Genomic DNA, 18,879 nt, shown 5'->3' on the forward strand with positions numbered 1-18,879 from the left:
TACCCGGCGTCGCGTCTTTGGCCAATGGGTGATATATGCTCCTTCAGGAGTGTTCTAGACTAAAGTAAGGTATTGTGACAGTTACAAATGGAGAAACAGAACTATCGTTATTTGCTGAAAGAGCCTGAACATTAAGAGTAAAGAGCAAAAAAAATGCTAATGATAATACTTGCAAGAAAAACATTCCATCGACGCCTATTAGTAGTGTCACAATTTGAACATGTACCTATAGACCTAGGAACTACCTAGGTTAAATAACAATCAATACTGGTAGGCCTACTGGTTATTAAGGGTTGATTGATGGTTAACAATGGACCATTTAACAAAGAAGTGTTATATCTAGGAATGCAGGCACTTTTATTCTTTTTTTTTTCAAAATGACACATGAAATACTCCAGTAGAGGCCAGTGTAGAATTTCAAAACTCACTCTCAGCAGTCAAGTACTACGAGTATCGTATGGCACATATATCAGTTTATTTCGCGATTCTGTATTTTCATTTAGGTACTTTCTCAGTACTTGGACTTTTTCGTGTTTTTTGTTGGTGCACTTGCGTGCATTGTGATATTTTTGGTGGTCTATTTTATCGGTATTGAAAAATTTTGGATTTTATGTGCTTTTGTTTTTCTAGTAGTGATATAGTTCTGTTATATTACTTACATTACTGTTCATCATGTATCTTGCATCTGCGGTTGTATTTGTTAATGTTATCATGATTCAATTGGTACAAGTGAGTATTGAGTAATGTATAGAGGCATTTTTTTTCATCGCCAATTTTGGTTTCATGTTGAATCTAAATTCAATTATGAATAGGGCTAAATCAAAACTCGCATTTAACAAAAAAAAAATGTAAAAATGATTTTTTTGGCAAAAGTGAGTATTATTGATTCGAAACTACTCAATTTAAGGTAAGTAGGTACCTTATGAATTAAGACTCGAGAAAGTAAAGACTGTGAACAATATGAAATCCTGATGAGCCTAATACAACAAAAAAATGCCAGCGTTGAATTAAAGCAGCGACAATTTTTAGTAGATAACTTTATAACCATATCTCAGATTAGGTTATAATTATTGTTGACTTATGTATGTAATAGGTACCTACCTAAGTGAATTTTCAGTGGTAGAAATTTTTCAGCAATGACTTTTTCACTTTTAAATTCTTTAAATGAATTTTCAAACAATCCAAGAAAAAACCTATCTCGCTTCTATGAGAAGTACAATAAATAATTCATACAACTTCGAGCTTTCCTCTCTGACTCTGATGAAAAAATTTCGAATAATGAATTTTTTTGGGCTAAAAATTCACATTTTAACGATAAATGGTCAGGGTGTTCTAAAAGTTGAAAAAAAAAACTTGAAAATAGCTGAAAAATCCACTTTTCTCACCCTGGAGAGGGGTCAAATGGGTTTGGAAGACTGAAACCAGCAAAAGGCACTCCGGGTACACCCCTCAATGTACTGTGAAAATTTGGACCCTCTAGGTCAATTTGGAGGGGCTGTAGGCTTGGCTAAACTTCAAAATTTTCAAAAAACAAGTAAAATGGATGAAAAAATCCACTTTTTTGACCCTGGACAGGGGTCAAATGGGGTTGGAAGGCTGAAACCAGCAAAAGGCACTCCGGGTACACCCTCCCAATGTACTGTGAAAATTTGGACCCTCTAGGTCAATTTGGAGGGGCTGTAGGTTTGGCTAAACGTCAAAAAACACACAAAAATCCACTGTTTTGACCCTGGAGAGAGGTCAAATGAGGTTGAAAGGTTGAATCCTGCAAAAAGCACTCAAGGGGCACCCTCTCATTGTATGCTGAAAATTTGGACCCCCTAGGTCAATTTTAAGGGTGAGGGGGTCAAAAATAGGGATCAAATGTGATTTTTTCCACCTTGCATGGGGTGAGGATGATCTCGGAAGCTTAAATTTGGATATGTTGTTTACAATGACGATACTCGCCAATGGTATGAATTTGGGCCATTTTCATTGATTTGGGGCTAAGTTATGCTTCTCTAAAAAAATGACTTTTCTGTAATTTTCAACTTTGACCCTCCAAACTGCAGGGGTCAATTTTAACTCCCAAGAGAAGCTCATTCCCCAAGTTTGACTTTATTTGATCAATCAAAACCGGCTCCAGGTCATAAAACGTTATGACTGGCCTACCACAAATAGCCCATTTTTTACAAAAATTTGGCTGAAAAGATAGATAGCGTTTGGAAATGTTTATATGTACCTACGTACTGTAGAAATTCGGTTGAAAATGTGTCAATCACTACTTTACCCCAACTGATAACTGATAAGTTAGAATGAAAAACAGATCTTCAAAAAGTACCTCACTGACGATCTACTGATCAACGAAATTTCATACTTAGATACCTATTACTCAAGTTTCAAGCAACTGTTTACAACAATACCAAATTTTCACACTTGAATACCTATTAATATTGTTGTAGATTCCAACAGCTGAAGGCTTATCCATCAACTGGTATTGGAAATTTCCTGCGACAGATATTCTTTATACGCCACAATGGAACATAGAAACGGTTGTTTCAAAGTGTCCTGAATGCGGTGAGATTTCAAAGTTACCTACTTAATTTTCTTATGTACCTATTGTACAAATTTAGGTCCTATTTTTTTGAAAAATTAAAAGAAAGTTATTCAATGATTTTAATGTTTACCTGGTACACAGCACAGAATTTTTCGAAGTTTATTTTTATTTATCAACAATAATCAACTATAATAATCATGCTATTTTTCAGATTGCAGAACATATACTCGAAAAAAGAGGATTGCTGGAGGAATAGTAGCCGAAGAAAACGAATTTCCTTGGATGGCTTCCTTGAAATTGGCATACGGCCAAAGTTCAATTGGCGGAGCTACGGTTATCACAAAGCAGCATGTATTAACTGCTGCACACTGTGTGCAAGGGTAAGGAAATATTTCCACGGTGTTAGTTGCAGGGTTGGGTGAAATTGCCAATAATGTGAATCGAATAGTGGATCACGAATCACTACTTAAAAAAAGGTATTCGACTCTGGACTATATTCTTCAAGATATGCACATTTCTTGCTTCTTTCTTAATATTTTCTGTAAATTTGAAATTACATTATTCAAATTGGAAAAATTTCAATTTTGAAGTAGGTACTCAGGCTTAGCTGCACGCCTGGTCACGGTTTGAAGAGTACGGAATTCGATGGACTGTTAAATACAAATATAAACTGAAAAAACATGACAGAATTTTAGAATAATTTAGGGAAGTTCACTGAAAATTGCTAAAAACGTTACTGAAATCTTAAAATTGTCATAAAAATACGAGTAAGTACTTTTAAAACCATTCAATTTGATTCAATTCATTTCATAGATATCATAAAAAAATGATGAAATCATTTCAAAATTTGGAACAACTTTGCCAAAACTTGCATAAAATATGTAGGTAGGTAGGTAGGTAGGTAGGTAGGTACCTACACCTAGCAACCTACCTGTACCTGGGGATACTTCCGGGACTAAAATTTTTCTGGGAGTTTTTAAACTCCAAAAGAGAGTCTCTGATGAGTTTGGTCATAATCTTTGCCTTTCTTTCCCAAAGATCTAAGTAGGTACCTTGAAAGATAGGTATATATACTATTATACATTACCCAACAACTGCGAATCTAAGATCGTTAATATTTTGTAATGTGTAGGGCTCGGCATTATATGCGAGTAAAAAGGCCAAATTATGCATTAAATATGCGACCTTGTTTACCCCAAATATGGCCAAAATATGCGTTTTTTGTTAAAATATGTAAAAAATATGTAACATTAATATGGGTGTCATTTCGTAGCTGTTCGAAAACCGCGTTCAAAATTGTTGTCCAAATTTTACTCCGAGCAGAAACACCAAAGAAAAATGAAAAAAACAACAAAAGTTCAAATTCGTAGAGAAAACATTTTCAATTTTTTCATTTATTTTATTTTTAATTTTTTTTCAATACGATTTTTTACAAGATTAAAAACGTTAAATCACCGTTTTTTGAGCAATTTTTCTCAAATTGGCAAAATATGTGAAAATATGTGTGAAAAATGTGTGAAAAATGCTCGAAATATGTAAAAAAGTGCGTTTTTCCCAAAATATGTAAAATATGTAAAATGAAGTTGGGCTCAAAATGCAGGGATTTTCCTGAAACGTAAAATGCTTCCATTACTTTTAGAATCCGAGTTCACCTGCAAAATATGCATTTCCATATTATGCCGAGCCCTATAATGTGTGTGTATTTACGAGTTCAATAGATACATATAAAACCGAATTCTTTACGTTTACAGGTTCACTGCAGAAGAAGTTGTAGCAGTTTTGGGTAAACATTATCAAAAACAATATGAAATCAACCGAAAAATAGTAGGTATCAAAGAGATAATTCAACACCCGGGATTTGAATTTAAAAGAAAATCTGGAGATAACGACATCGCAATTTTGAAATTAAACCACCCGATATCATTCAATACCCCGCAAATTCAACCAGCATGCCTACCAAGTTCTGGTAAGAAACCATGATATAGGTTTTTGATAAATTAGACGTGTTACCGCTATAGTGTTAATTTCTCAGGTAAAGTCGACTTTACACAGTTAGAGTCGATTTTAACGTATGAAATTACATAGGTATAGGTACAGGTAGTTAATGTGAATTATGCCCAAAAAAAGTACCTAACCTACACAATATTAACTAGTTGAAATCGACTTTACCTGATCACATTCAATCGAAACTGATTAATATAAAAGACAGGTTGTTGTGGCACTTCAAGCAGCATAAAATCTTATGTTTTATACAGAAACAGAGTTCAAAGTTGACTTTGTGGTCTTAGAGCAGTGGCACCTAATGGATCACTGCTCGTTTCCCATTGTTTGATCGATGGCCACTTTTTGCAAAGAAATGACCTTTATGGGATTGGAAAAGGGAGTGTGGCTCAATTGAAATTTCGATCAGCTGTACTTGTTGCTGTTTCAACACACCATGGTGTAGTAATCGGTCGACAGTGGCGTAGCCAGAGCATATCTGGTGGGAGGGGGGGTTTGGTTGCTTGAGGAAGGTCCAACTTTTTTGTATAATGACTGCGATGAGAGAAACTCATTTTGGTAAATAAAGGAACAGTGTTTTTTTATAGGAGGACATTGATGGTTTATGCTTCAAAATTTCAGAATTTGAACGATTTTTTTAAATAGAAATTGCATGTTTGAAAAAGAAAAGCAAAAAGGCCCAATCAAAGCGCGGGCAAAAGCTCTCGAAATATCGTGTTTCGAGAAGTAAAAAACATTTTTTTTTTCAATGTGAGTAGTTAATTTTTGGATTTACATGCACGTTTTTTTTGAGTTTGAATACTTAATAGATTTTTAGAAAGTTTGTTTTTAAAAAAGAAAAACTAACAGGCCTGCAGAGCGAAGCGGCGCGAAGTTTTTGAAAATTAATTATATTATGACCAAATATTTTTTATTTTTGGTTTTTGAGTTTTGCACTCAGTCGATTTATGTTTGGTTTTTTCTCCATTTTTGGTTCTTGGTTTCTTAACGGTTTCAACCCCTGCTTTCCACCCACCACACAAATGTTGCAGTTACCAAACGAGTGAGCTCAATTACAAATAATGAATACAAGAAAAAATGTATGTGGGAGGAGGGAGGGTCTGATGTTAAGCTGTACTTTGATTTAAAATTAAATGTACATGAACTAAGACATGGCAATTGCAGAATTTTTCCAACTGGACCAATATTACAGAAGATGGGTAGGAAACAATATTTGGAGGGCTTGGGATCTACAAATGGGGAGAATTGGTCACGCTACGTTGAAATTTGCGTTTGAAACTCGTATAAACATTCCATTCGATGTTTTTACATGTTTTAGTGCATTTCAATTCACCTCATGAATGTATATTGGCAAATAACTGAATGGCGAGGGGGTGGGGGAGGAGTGGCGCTGTGGTCCGCTCTGCACTTGAGAAAAACAAAGAGAACCACCCCCATACCATTTTTGAATGATTAAAAATATTACGATCAATATTAAATATCAGCGTTATGGCGCTATTCCAAACCACCTTATGTTCGAAGTGCCGTTGGTCCACCTCGCTTGGATCTGGAAAATTGATCAATTAGAGCAGGCAAATAGCGGTTTTAAAAAGGAAAAAATTGGCACATAAATTTTTTCTTCGGGAATGTGTTCAGATGAACCCCATGAACTACCAAAAAAAAACCGAACCTCCTAACCCTGGAGCTAATTTTTTCAGGGGCCTAAAACCGGTTCCGATTTACGTTTTTTGCGATTTACTCCGAAAATATTAGGTTCACGAGAAAAACTACCATGACTAAAAATGTTCCCCTTCAAATTCTCGACAATTTGATACTACGCTCGATACCCATCCCTCAAGAGGGGTGTCTGAAAATAGGGGTGGAAAGAGTAGGTGTTTGAAAAAAAGTCAGTCCAATAAATTGATCAAAGTTACCACTTAATATCATTCGTTTGTGCTCACATTTTTTTTACAAAGTCTACTCACCCAACTTTAATCACACCACCATTGATTGGTCTTCAACCCTCCCAAGGGGTTGGTGGGGGATGCTTGATTTTTCAAGTAACACACAACTGAATCATATATTTGAAAAACGAATCTGGGCATGCAATATATCGAATGGTATGTTTTCGAGGTCGCTGAATACGAATATCAACTTATTTTCTGGGTCCAACTCCTCAAAGCCCCTCTGTGCCCCAAAAAGGGGGTTAAAATTTTGAAAAATCGTGAACAGTCGAGTGACATATCGAATGGTATGTTTTCGAGGTCGCTGAATACGAATACCAACTTATTTTCTGGGTCCAATCCCACTTTTTGATGATTTTTTGAAATTTTGGCCCCCTTATTGGGGCCCAGAGGAACATTGGGGGATTGGACCCAGAAAATAAGTTGGTATTCGTATTCAGCGACCTCGAAAACATACCATTCGATATGTCACTCGACTGTTCACGATTTTTCAAAATTTTAACCCCCTTTTTGGGGCACAGAGGGGCTTTGAGGAGTTGGACCCAGAAAATAAGTTGATATTCGTATTCAGCGACCTCGAAAACATACCATTCGATATATTGCATGCCCAGATTCGTTTTTCAAATATATGATTCAGTTGTGTGTTACTTGAAAAATCAAGCATCCCCCACCAACCCCTTGGGAGGGTTGAAGACCAATCAATGGTGGTGTGATTAATAGTTGGGTGAGTAGACTTTGTAAAAAAAATGTGAGCACAAACGAATGATATTAAGTGGTAACTTTGATCAATTTATTGGACTGACTTTTTTTCAAACACCTACTCTTTCCACCCCTATTTTCAGACACCCCTCTTGAGGGATGGGTATCGAGCGTAGTATCAAATTGTCGAGAATTTGAAGGGGAACATTTTTAGTCATGATAGTTTTTATCGTAAACCTAATATTTTCGGAGTAAATCGCAAAAACCGTGAATCGGAACCGGTTTTAGCCCCCTAAAAAAATTAGCTCCAGGGTTAGGAGGGTCGTTTTTTTTTTTGGTAGTTCAGGGGGTTCATCTGAACGCATTCCCGACGAAAAAATTAATGTGCCAATTTTTTCCTTTTTAAAACCGCTATTTGCCTGCTCTATATGGTTTGTCGTAATACGTATTATGCATGTGCAGTGGAGAAATTTTAATCGTCAAATTTTAGCACTGTATCTGTGCCAATGGGGTGGGGGGGTCAAGATCACCCCTCCCCCACCCCCTCTTGGCTACGCCTCTGTCGATCGAAGTGAGTTCTCGGACACCACTTGCGTAAGGGAAGTCTGTGCGTATTCGGGTGACAATTTTAACTTTTAGATTTTTTGGATTGAAGAAGTACCTAATCAGAATATGCTGGTTTTGATTTTTAAATATTTTTTTGGGGCGTGAAGTGGCCATAAGAAACACTTTATGAGAAAAAAGTGGATAAATTTTCAATTTTTTAAATTTCGAAAATCGAAAATTGATAATTTTTTTTGTGAAGTGCTTCTATGGTCACTTCATTCAGTAATATTACTTGCGAGTCATAGGTTAGCAAACAAGACGTACTCGTACCTATGTACCTATGTACGCACCTATACCTGCCTATCTAATTACTTACAGTATATTTTATTGCATGCATTGTGTACAATAAGTATGTGTAAGTATCTGTAGATATAGATAACAATTTGTGCTCAATGTAGAAAATGAAGATTACGCTGGTTACTTTGGCACCGTTATTGGATGGGGTTTCACTGACGATAAGTATTCTACAACTAACGGGATACAGAAAGTGGACGTTCCTATCATTCCGACTAATGATTGTAGGAATAATTATATTCGTCGAAACACGTCGTTTTCAGTAACTGATAACATGATTTGCGCTGGTGGTTTTAAAGGACAAGATACCTGTAGGGTAAGGCCCTTCACATAATAATCAGACTAACGTTGATTCCTCACTTGAAAATAACCAGAATTCAGAAATATATTTCATCCGGAAAGAAACCAAATAAATCGCTTGAAAAGGCAAAAGTTACTAGGAAATTTTTCAATTTAAAAAAAAACATTAGTATCAAAATTTTAATAACTTTTTGGAAAAACTTTCAAACGTTGTTTAAATGATAAAGTGGATCTTTTTCTTGTTCATTAAAAAAATTGAATTGTCAAAGGCAAATATACATAGTTATGTTAGTTACAATTTTAGAAAAACAGATTTCACGGAAATTGAAGGCATTTAATAAATAACCCATTTAAATTCGTTACAGGGTGACAGTGGCGGACCTTTACACATCAATCTTGATGGACTTGGAACCATGAAAGTTGTTGGTAAGAAAAAATATCACGTTTCTATTTGGAATTTGCAAATTTTAGCAAAGTGGATTGTGGAAGATATTTATTTGAGCCAATGTCTAGGTGAACACCGCGAGGAGATTTCTGACTATAGCATTTCAGTTACTTACACCTAATTGAAAAAATATGCTGGTCAAGAAAACGCACTCGAGTTGCTCTCCTGGAAATTGAGCCAAAGTGGATAAGTAAACACGTTGAATAAGTCTAAAATGATGAGCCACAACTCTCGATTTTTAGCAGCACAAAAATTTATTATCACGCTAGGTATATCTAAAGAGATTTTAAAGTCCTAGGTGAAATCGAAAATAGCGCTGGGGGCTACCGAATAACTCGAGCTGGTAAAATTCGGGTTGGGTAAGTTTTAGCCAATATGTATTCTCTTTTTCTCGTAAATAATGCTGCTTAAAAAAAGACACTCGAGAAATTCACCTGGTAATAGCGTCAAATGGAAAAAAAACCCCATTAAATAGGTTGAGAATAATCTACAACTCGATTTTTAGCTGCTCTCAGATAACAATAAATCATAAATGCATAATGGTATCCGTTTTCAAATCTTATAGGTAATATTGTCACTATAAGCAACATTTTCAAATACTGATAGGTGATTTTATTTTAAATCGAATAAGTTTAGTTTTTTGAAATTGTGTAACTCATACATTTTCAATGGGATGTCCAACGCCTCTTACGACCTCAGTATACAAATACTTGAGTAACTGATACCAACATAGTTCACTAAATTTCAATTAAGTATAAATCATCAAACTACGTACACCATCCACCACAATTGTGCTTATGATTCATGATTTAAACTCCACTGAACCTTTTTTGTTTCTTTTGTTGCAGGGATTGTTTCTTGGGGTACTAACTGTGGTGATCCGGGATACCCTGGCGTCTATACTCGAATTGATAGATATAAACGTTGGATAAATGACAACATAAGAGAAGAATGTTTATGTGAAATTTGAAAATAATTAAATTAAAAAATTGTCTTATATTTTGTTTCCATGCAAATGCCATGTTCCTTACCTATTTATGATTAAGTATGTATCGTAATTTTAAAATCTCAGAAACGAATTGTGTAAAACGATCTTATGTAGGTACCTATGCTTTTACAAAATTTGATGTGATTTTTAAGTTACTTGTAAAGGTACTCGGTATAATAATGGTAAAATTATAATTTTCGTACCTAAGTACCAAGTAAGGTAAAGTGGGGTAATTCCGATGGCAAAATTCAAAATTTTAGCAATTTCTCATTTTTTGGATTTCCTGTACATTTTGGGGCAAAACTGATGTAACAACTTTATTCCTGCGTCCTTCAGCTACACATTGACTATATTGAAGAGTGATTTGTGTGAAGGCTTCATACATATAATTGAAAAAACATTTTGGAAGGTTGAGTCATCAGAATTACCCTAAAAATGGGGTAATTCCGATAATGAGTTTTATAAGGAAAGGAATTCTCCCAGGGTAATTCCGAGCCAGTAATGTTGAAATATACCATTTATTGCATATTTAGGCTTTTATTTCATGTAAATTGAATCATTAGAACAAAAATTAAAATTTTTTTACAAATATGCATTTTTGAGGCATAATTTTTGAAAACTGGATCAACTAGAGAAAAATGCCCCGTTTTGAGGATTTTCTTTGATAATTTCGACCCTCTAAAACTATAATACATCAAAACAGAGAAAAAAACATTGGAGGACAACTTTGCTGGGGCTATCGGAATTACCCCGCGGCATGAAAATGATCAACATGTTTAATAATTCAATGCCACCAAACAAATAATTATAAAAGCAAAATCAAAAGAGGTACTGACACTTTAACACATATTCATCAAATATCAGCTTCTAAACAGAATTTTTCAACAAGTTTTGAACGATAAAAACGAGTTTCAAAAGTGCACTGTTTTTTGTGGCAAAGGATTTGGGCATTCAGATTTTGAACACTGCACACACTTGACAAAACAGAGCAGATGAACCATCTGATCATTAATGGGTGTAGGTTAGCACTAAAACTACCTACTTTCTTCATCATTTGTGCCAAAATGGGTTTTGCAACAAAGCCAGGGCTTGCTATCGGAATTACCCCATATCGGAATTACCCCACTTTACCTTACCTACATAATGCATTTGAAGAGTGATATTCCAAAACTCGCTTTGTCCATTTTCACAACTTTTCAGGAGAGAGGAAAAACAGTTTCCCTTTAAACAGGTAAATTGACTTTTTAGGCGAGTTTAGCACTTTATTTGGGTGGATTTATGATGTAGGAGTGTAGGTATACATTTCATCCACTAAATACTGCTGAAAAAAATTTCAATAAAAATGGACAAAGCGTGTGAGAGAGGGCAGATTGCCCCCACTGCCAAAGGTAGTGCTTATATTATGAGCCCCTTATATTGAAAATATTGGTAACGTCTGAAATACTTTAGAAATAGGCTAAGTACATATACAGTTGCGATGTACTCGCGCATATAGGGCTGCGCACCCTTCTTAGTTAAAAGGGTTCGCGGCACCTTTGACATTTATAGCCCAAGATAGGGATTTTGGGCATAAATAAGGAAAGTCACATAAATTCTCCAATTTATGTGTAAGTAAATGTACTTAGCAAGTGCGTGATTGGTCCACCACATTTGGGGGTGGGAGATTGACCATTTTACGCTGCTTTTATAATACTGATCTTCGCTCCAAGAAATTACTTGAGTTCGGATATTCGCAATAGTAGGTTCTTATGTCAACGTTAATAAAAGGTGCCATGGACGCGCTCCTTTATAGGAGAGACCATGGTACAGTTCTTTTTCATTTAACACCATCTCGCGCATGGTTAATACTACTGAATAATTATAGATTAATCGATCTTCCATCGATTAATAACGAGTGTACCTTTTTGGTGTTGGGGAATGCACCCGGGCATGTCCTCATTACGCAAAGTGTTACAAGTGCCTTTTTTGGTTAAGTTCCATCGACGCCCTTAAGTATTAGGTGGGCTATAGAAGAGATGGAAAACGTGTACAGTTCAAGTAAGTGGTGCTTGCACCTACTTCGTTTTATTTTTAGCCTTTTTTCCCATAGAAGTGCAGACCTTGGTGTCGAACTCTATGGTGACCAAAATCATGTGCTTTTCGTGTAAATATTTCATTTATGTGTTTATTCTCGTGTATATAATACCATGTGCCTATTTTCGCATATCCTATCTGTTGTGTCTTTTAGGGTAAAATCTTATAATTAGGATTATTGTCTTTTTCATAATGACCCACATCTTGTAAATATGTGAGGTCATTCTTATGTTTAAATTCATCCGGTTGCTTACTCTCTGTCAAAACCTTAGCTTATGGAGTATTCGATGAATTTATGTAAAAATTGTAAATTCAAATTCATGTAGTAAGTAAATCAGATTCGTATTTATTACATGTGTTTCTTTAAATGATGTATAGTGAGTTTAGTCAAACTACACCCTTCTGAGCTATCTAGGTATTGGCAAATATTCCCCGCCTAAGGAATATTTCTAAATTTAACCCCCATAGTAGTCACTCTTGTCTACCCCACCTCTCAGTAGTTAGGTTAGATTCCACTATATCACGTGTTTTGGAACATTATTTTTTTTTTAATTTTTAGTGAATTGGATATTTAGGTGAGTTAAACACCTCATTTTGGTAGGTTGATGTTGTAGGAATGTGAGTTGATACTTCATCTACCAGGTACCACTGAAAACCCAACTTTGATAAAAATGGACAAAGCGAGTTTTGGAATATCACTCTTCATTTACTCATCTCTATTCAAAAGTTGGTTCACGTTGAAAAAAAAAGCACCTACCTAGTATAAGGGGCTTCCTGTGAATACTTTATTTCTCAAATAAGTACGAGTACATGATTCAAGAATATTTTGTGGTGTTTTCATCTTACCAACAGTGTAAAAGACTAGAATGCAAAATTTTTCCATTAGGTATGGCATGGCATGTTAACTCTTGATAATCGATTTTTATCATTTTCAATTCAAGTTATTGAAAAACACAAATTTTTCGGGTTTTGCGCTTGATTTTTCCACGAAAGGAGTGATTTTTCAACTCGTAAGAGCGTAAAATTTTACAAAGAAATTTTATGTAAGAAGAGACTTTATAATGAAGTAGGTACCTAATAAAGTACATAGGTAAGAGCCTAAACAATGTGGTCATACGTAGTTACATTTTTTCAAGAATAAACATCAAAGGTGTTGTTTTCTGGGGGTTTCATCTACCTACGTCCTACGTTTTGAAAAAACTTTCAAAAAAAGATGGAAGACAAAAAAAATACAATTTTCCTGTTGCTGTACCGTGTAGGCGTGTACCCGCATCCGAGTTCAATTTCGGTAGCCATTTTTCTTCCGCCGAATATTGGAGAATTTTTATTTTAAATGTTCCTTTTTTTGTCTTTTTTTCACTAATCCTGTTGAATTACAGTAGGGAAAAATAAGGGCTTTCAAAAGCAACCTTGATATAGTGGAATCTAGCTGAACTACTGTGGTGTAGTGGAGACAAGAGTGACTACTATGGGGGTTAAATGAGGAGCTTGGAATCAAAACTCACTTTTGCCATCGGACAAAGTTTCGAGAAAATCGACAATAACTGATTTCGCCTAGTGCGTTGATAAAAAAAACGTCGCAAAGTGTGTCGAGCTCTTGAGTAAGACTACTAAATAGGATTCCATGAGAAAAATTTTTTTTTCAAGTTGCCATATCGTTGCAGTATGGCTTTCAAGTTTGGCAAAAGTGAGTTTTGATTCCAAGGTGGGGTAATTTTACTTTCTTTTGCAAATATATCGAAAAATAAGCCTCCTAGAAGAAAACTAACGACACTATGTCGATTGGAAATTTAATTTTCTACAATTTTGCTCGACCCCATTTTTCTGTAGAATGCTTCGTTCCGTCTCCAGACAGCTTTAAAAGTTTTGAGCGCTGAATTTTTCCAAAAATTATACTTTCTTTTGCAAATATATCGAAAACTAAGCACCCTAGAAAAAAACTAACGAAATTATGTCGATTGGAAATTTAATTTTCTACAGTTTTCCTAGACTTCATTTTTCTGTAGAGTATTTTGTTCCGCCTCCAGAGAGCTTTAAAAGTTTTGAGCCCTCAATACATCCTATTTTTTACCTCCTCAGTTGCATAACATCCAAATTCAAAACTACCATTTTCGCTATTTTCACTATCAGAAAATGCTTCCGAAGTTGCTATTGAATCATTTTGGCTTTGTAGACTGCCATGCGACTTTGAAAATACAGTTTTTTTTATAGCTTGGAGTCAAAACTCACTTTTGCCAGTGGCAAAAGTGAGTTTTGACTCCAAGCGCACTTTTTAACAGGAAATTGTGAAGAACTGGGGCCGAATTTGGACAAATGGATTCTGTAGGGTGATAGAGAAATTGAAGAAGTATCCGAATCCGCAAAAAAACGCATATCGATTTTTGGTGTTAAAAGTGAGTTTTGATTCCAAGCTCCTCAAATTTAGAAATATTCCTTAGGCGGGGAATATTTGCCAATACCTGGATAGCTCAGAAGGGCGTAGTTTGACTAAACTCACTATACATCATTTAAAAGAATATACGTAATAAACAAGACACTTTGATGCTTACTAAGTATATTTACAATTTTGTACATAAATTCATCGAATACTCCATAAGCTAAGATTTTGACAGAGAGTAAGAAACTGGATGAATTTAAACATAAGAATGACCTCACATATTTACGAGATGTGGGCCATTATGAATAAGACAATAATCCTAATTATAAGATTTTACCCTAAAAGACACAACAGTTAGGATAGGCGAAAATAGGCACATGGTATTATATACACGAGAATAATCACATAAATAAAATGTTTACGCGAAAAGCACATGATTTTGGTCACCATAGAGTTCGACACCTTGGTCTACACTTCTATGGGAAAAAATGCTAAAAATAAAACGAAGTAGGTGCAAGCACCACTTACTTGAACTGTACACGTTTTCCATCTCTTCTATAGCCCACCTAATACTTAAGGGCGTCGATGGAACTTAACTAAAAGAGGTACTTGTTAACTTCGCGAATCGAGGTGATTTCTGGATAAATCCCTCAACACCGAAAAGGTACACTTGTTATTAATCGATGGAAGATCGATTAATCTGGATTTAATCATTAGTATTAACCATGCGCGAGATGGTGTTAAATGAAAAAGAACTGTACTATGGTCTCAGTCTCCCCAATATAGGGGCGCATCCGTGGCACCTTTTATTAACGTTGACATAAGAACCGACTATTGCGAATATCCGAACTCAAGTAATTTCTTGGAGCGAAGATCAGTATTATAAAAGCAGCGTAAAATGGTCAATCTCCCACCCCCAAAAGTGGCGGACCAATCACGCACTTGCTAAGTACATTTACTTACACATAAATTGCAGAATTTATGTGACTTTACTTATTTATGCCCAAAATCCCTATCTTGGGCTATAAATGTCAAAGGCGCCGCGAACCCTTTAATAAGAAGGGTGCGCAGCCCTATATGCGCGAGTACATCGCAACAGTATATGTACTTAGCCTATTTCTAAAGTATTTCAGACGTTACCAATATTTTCAATATAAGGGGTTCATAATATAAGCACTACCTTTGGCAGTGGGGGCAATCTGCCCTCTATCAACCTTGAAGAAAATTTCAGGCCCATGCACAGGGTGTCCACAAATTGAAAAACTGGTTTGGTCAAAAAATTCAAACTGGGTTTTATTGGCGCAATGTATTCTACACACTAAGGCGACAAAAACGTGATATGAATTTTTTGAAACCGGTTCGTTAATTTGCAACCGGTTAACAAAAAATACCCAAAAATTGTAGATAGAGAAAAAAGTTTGGAACAAAAGTTGTAGAGCGTGAAAAATTACACAATTCTGTCTAATCACATTTTGAAACCGGTTCATTGGTTGGCATTTAGCAACCAGTTTCTGACAATCACTTAAAAATTGAAGACAGAGAAAAATGGTCGAAATAAAGGTTGTAGAGCGTGAAAAATTGAACCATTTACGCTGATCGGGTTTTGAAACCAGTTCATTAATTTGCAACCAGTTATCAAAATTACCTAAAACTTGGAGATCGAGAAAAAAGCTTGAAACAAAAGTTGCGGGGCATGAAAAATTACACAATTCTGTTCAATCACATTTTGAAACCGGTTCATTGGTTGGCATTTAGCAACCAGTTTCTAACAATCACCTAAAAATTGAAGACAGAGAAAAATGCTCGAAACAAAAGTTGTAGAGCGTGAAAAATTGAACCATTTTCGCTGATCGGGTTTTGAAACCGGTTCATTAATTTGCAACGAGTTATCAAAATTACCTAAAAATTGGAGATCGAGTTAAAGGCTTGAAACAAAAGTTGCGCGGCATGAAAAATTACTCAATTCTGTTCAATCACATTTTGAAACCGGTTCATTGGTTGGCATTTAGCAACCAGTTTTTGACAATCACTTAAAAATTGAAGACAGAGAAAAATGCTCAAAATAAAAATTGTAGAGCGTGAAAAATTGAACCATTTTTGCTGACCGGATTTTTAAAATGGCTAATTAACTTACAATCAGGTAACTTTTGATGGCTTGCTGCGACTTAATGAACCGGTTTCAAAATCTGATCAGCAAAAATGGTGTAATTTTTCACGCTCTACAACTTTTGTTTCAAACTTTTTTCTCTATTTTCAATTTTTGGGTATTTTTTGTTAACCGGTTGCAAATTAATGAACCGGTTTCAAAAAATTCATATCGCGTTTTTGTTGCCTTAGTGTGTAAAATACATTGCGCCAATAAAAACCAGTTTGAATTTGTTGACCAAACCGGTTTTTCAATTTGTTGACACCATGTGCATGGGCCTGAAACTTTCAAGGTTGCTTTTGATTTGAAAACCCTTATTTTTCCCTACTCAACGCCGCTTCATTCATCTCTCTAGCTCTTTCCACTTAGAAATAAAAGCCACCGGGCACTACTTCTGTGTCATACTGTATAGGTATAATATGAAATACATAGGTAGTAGCTACATAGTATACTTCAGGTTTAAGGTTCGAGTGAAGCGAGGATAACAATTCACCCGAGTTTAGAATCACTTTTCCTGTACGAGTCTGTAAAGGTATTTCTCTTGATCGAGGAGTAATTTTCCATTTTTCTGATTTATTTCTCAAGTACATTCAAGGCAATGATATCTACAAAAAGGCTCTCGAATTCGAAAAAAAAAACAATTTTTGTGACAAAAGTATTTTAAATGGTCACAATTTGAGATAGAACCCCTCTCTGGACTCTCTAACGATCTGATAATCTCTGCATTGACTTCCTTCCCGCTCCTTGGTTGAAAAGATTTCTAAAAAATAATTGAAAAAAGGTTAAAAATTTTGAGAAATCAATTTTTAAAAAATTACCCTAGTCCCCTGATTTACAAATAGATTCATTGGAGAACGCGTTGTGTTTTTATTCAAAATCGCGTTGTGCTTATTTTTTCAAAATCGCGCTGTTTTTTTCGAAGTTGTGCTTTTATTTTGAAATCGCGGTCTCCATTTGAAATCCAAATCGCGTTGTGCTTTTTTTCAAAATCTTTATTGCAGTTGTGTTAAAACCACAAAAAAAACGTTTGTTTTGTTTTTTTTTATAAAAAAAAAAACGTTTTTTTTCAACACTGTATTTTCTTTCATATTTTTATCGATATTTTTATACGCAATCCAAATGAAATTAAATTTGGAAATTTCGAGTATTTTCCAATCTACAAAGTCGAATGAACATTTATTTAGGTTGGTTTAGGAGAAAGGAATAAAAGAAAATTCATCCGATATTTTTCTCATTATTTTTTTCATCAAATAATTGGGTTTTTCGCCGAATTTCGTGATTCTTTTTATTGAATCGTGTTTTGTGTATTGTGGTGTGTCGTTCGGTGCTTCGGCGGTTAAAAATTTGTCCATATTCGATAATTATTGCGAAAATTGTCACTGTCGCGTATAGATGCGAGTCTTATCAGTTACGTGTATTAAAACTTAGATTTTGTCGTTGCCAAGATCCATTTGATCGTTTAAACGTGTGCTATTCCTTTATTGGGCATCGGATAGGTTTGGATATTTTTTGTATGGCTCTAATACGCGAATAATGTCTATATCTTGCTGCTAATATTGAAAAAAGCTGAGTAAAATTACGTTGCCATTCTCTGTTATCACTGTTGCGTGTCAACTGGTTCTAATATGTGACCTGGTGAAAATCAGCTGTAGTACTACTCTCTGCCGCCATCAGTGGAGTGTTTCAGTCGAAGCAGATTGGTTGCCTAACCCAAGAGGTACAGGCAAAGTTTCCTTACGTCACCATGGTAACATACTTCTATCAAGATGGTTACAAGTACCGAGAATCTCGTAAATGTGCATCCGGGCAGTATACATACACCTGTACAAATTCTAAATGTAATGTCAGCATTCAAGTCTCACCTGGGAAGACAAAATCGGTAGCCAACAATGGAAAACAAGTAAAACAACACGATCATCCGCCTCAGCAAAGTGTTGTGTCAATTGCTACTACTACTGCTGATGTGCATACCTGTACAGTGCCCAAGCCACCCCCCTTTGCGCCAACTACACCAGTACCAGCACATGTTCTCAAACCATCAACGTCAACACCCTTTCATAACTCTTCAAAAGTCACACCACAACCACAGTCAGATCTGAACAAAATCGAAAATGATAATACTCTCGAAGATACTGGCAATTACCTTGACACCTTCGATGATACTTATATCAGTGACAGAGAACATCCTAGTGGTGATGATAATTTTGACTTCCCAGGCTCTATTATTGATGAGATTAACATCCTGGAGAATAGGCTAAAACATATACCCACTCTACTGAAATGCGTTGAAGAAATTGGCACACAAGTAAACGACATCCTACACATGGTGAAAAACATTCAAGAACGTGTGATCCAACTTGAAACTCATGTGTCTTTGAAACATTCACAAACCAGGTCACTTTATGGGGGAAAAACAAAGTCTCCAGCTGCAGCAAGTGAAAACCTAGATACTCACAACAAAAATACCCTAA

The 18,879-nt window shown here is 35.5% G+C and overlaps 1 protein-coding gene across 1 annotated transcript; it reads left to right on the forward strand.

Moving 5' to 3' along the window:
* Positions 1-388: 388 nt before the first annotated feature.
* Positions 389-13,005, forward strand: LOC135838464 (trypsin-1-like). The gene is made up of 7 exons (XM_065354100.1): positions 389-729; positions 2,442-2,556; positions 2,748-2,916; positions 4,288-4,502; positions 8,184-8,395; positions 8,745-8,805; positions 9,673-13,005. Exons 1-7 carry the CDS (start codon positions 673-675, stop codon positions 9,792-9,794), a joined length of 951 nt encoding a protein of 316 aa, XP_065210172.1. The 5' UTR covers positions 389-672; the 3' UTR covers positions 9,795-13,005.
* The last annotated feature ends 5,874 nt before the right edge of the window (positions 13,006-18,879 follow it).

The sequence above is a fragment of the Planococcus citri genome, chromosome 3, assembly GCF_950023065.1.
Source record: "Planococcus citri chromosome 3, ihPlaCitr1.1, whole genome shotgun sequence".
NCBI lineage: Eukaryota > Metazoa > Arthropoda > Insecta > Hemiptera > Pseudococcidae > Planococcus > Planococcus citri.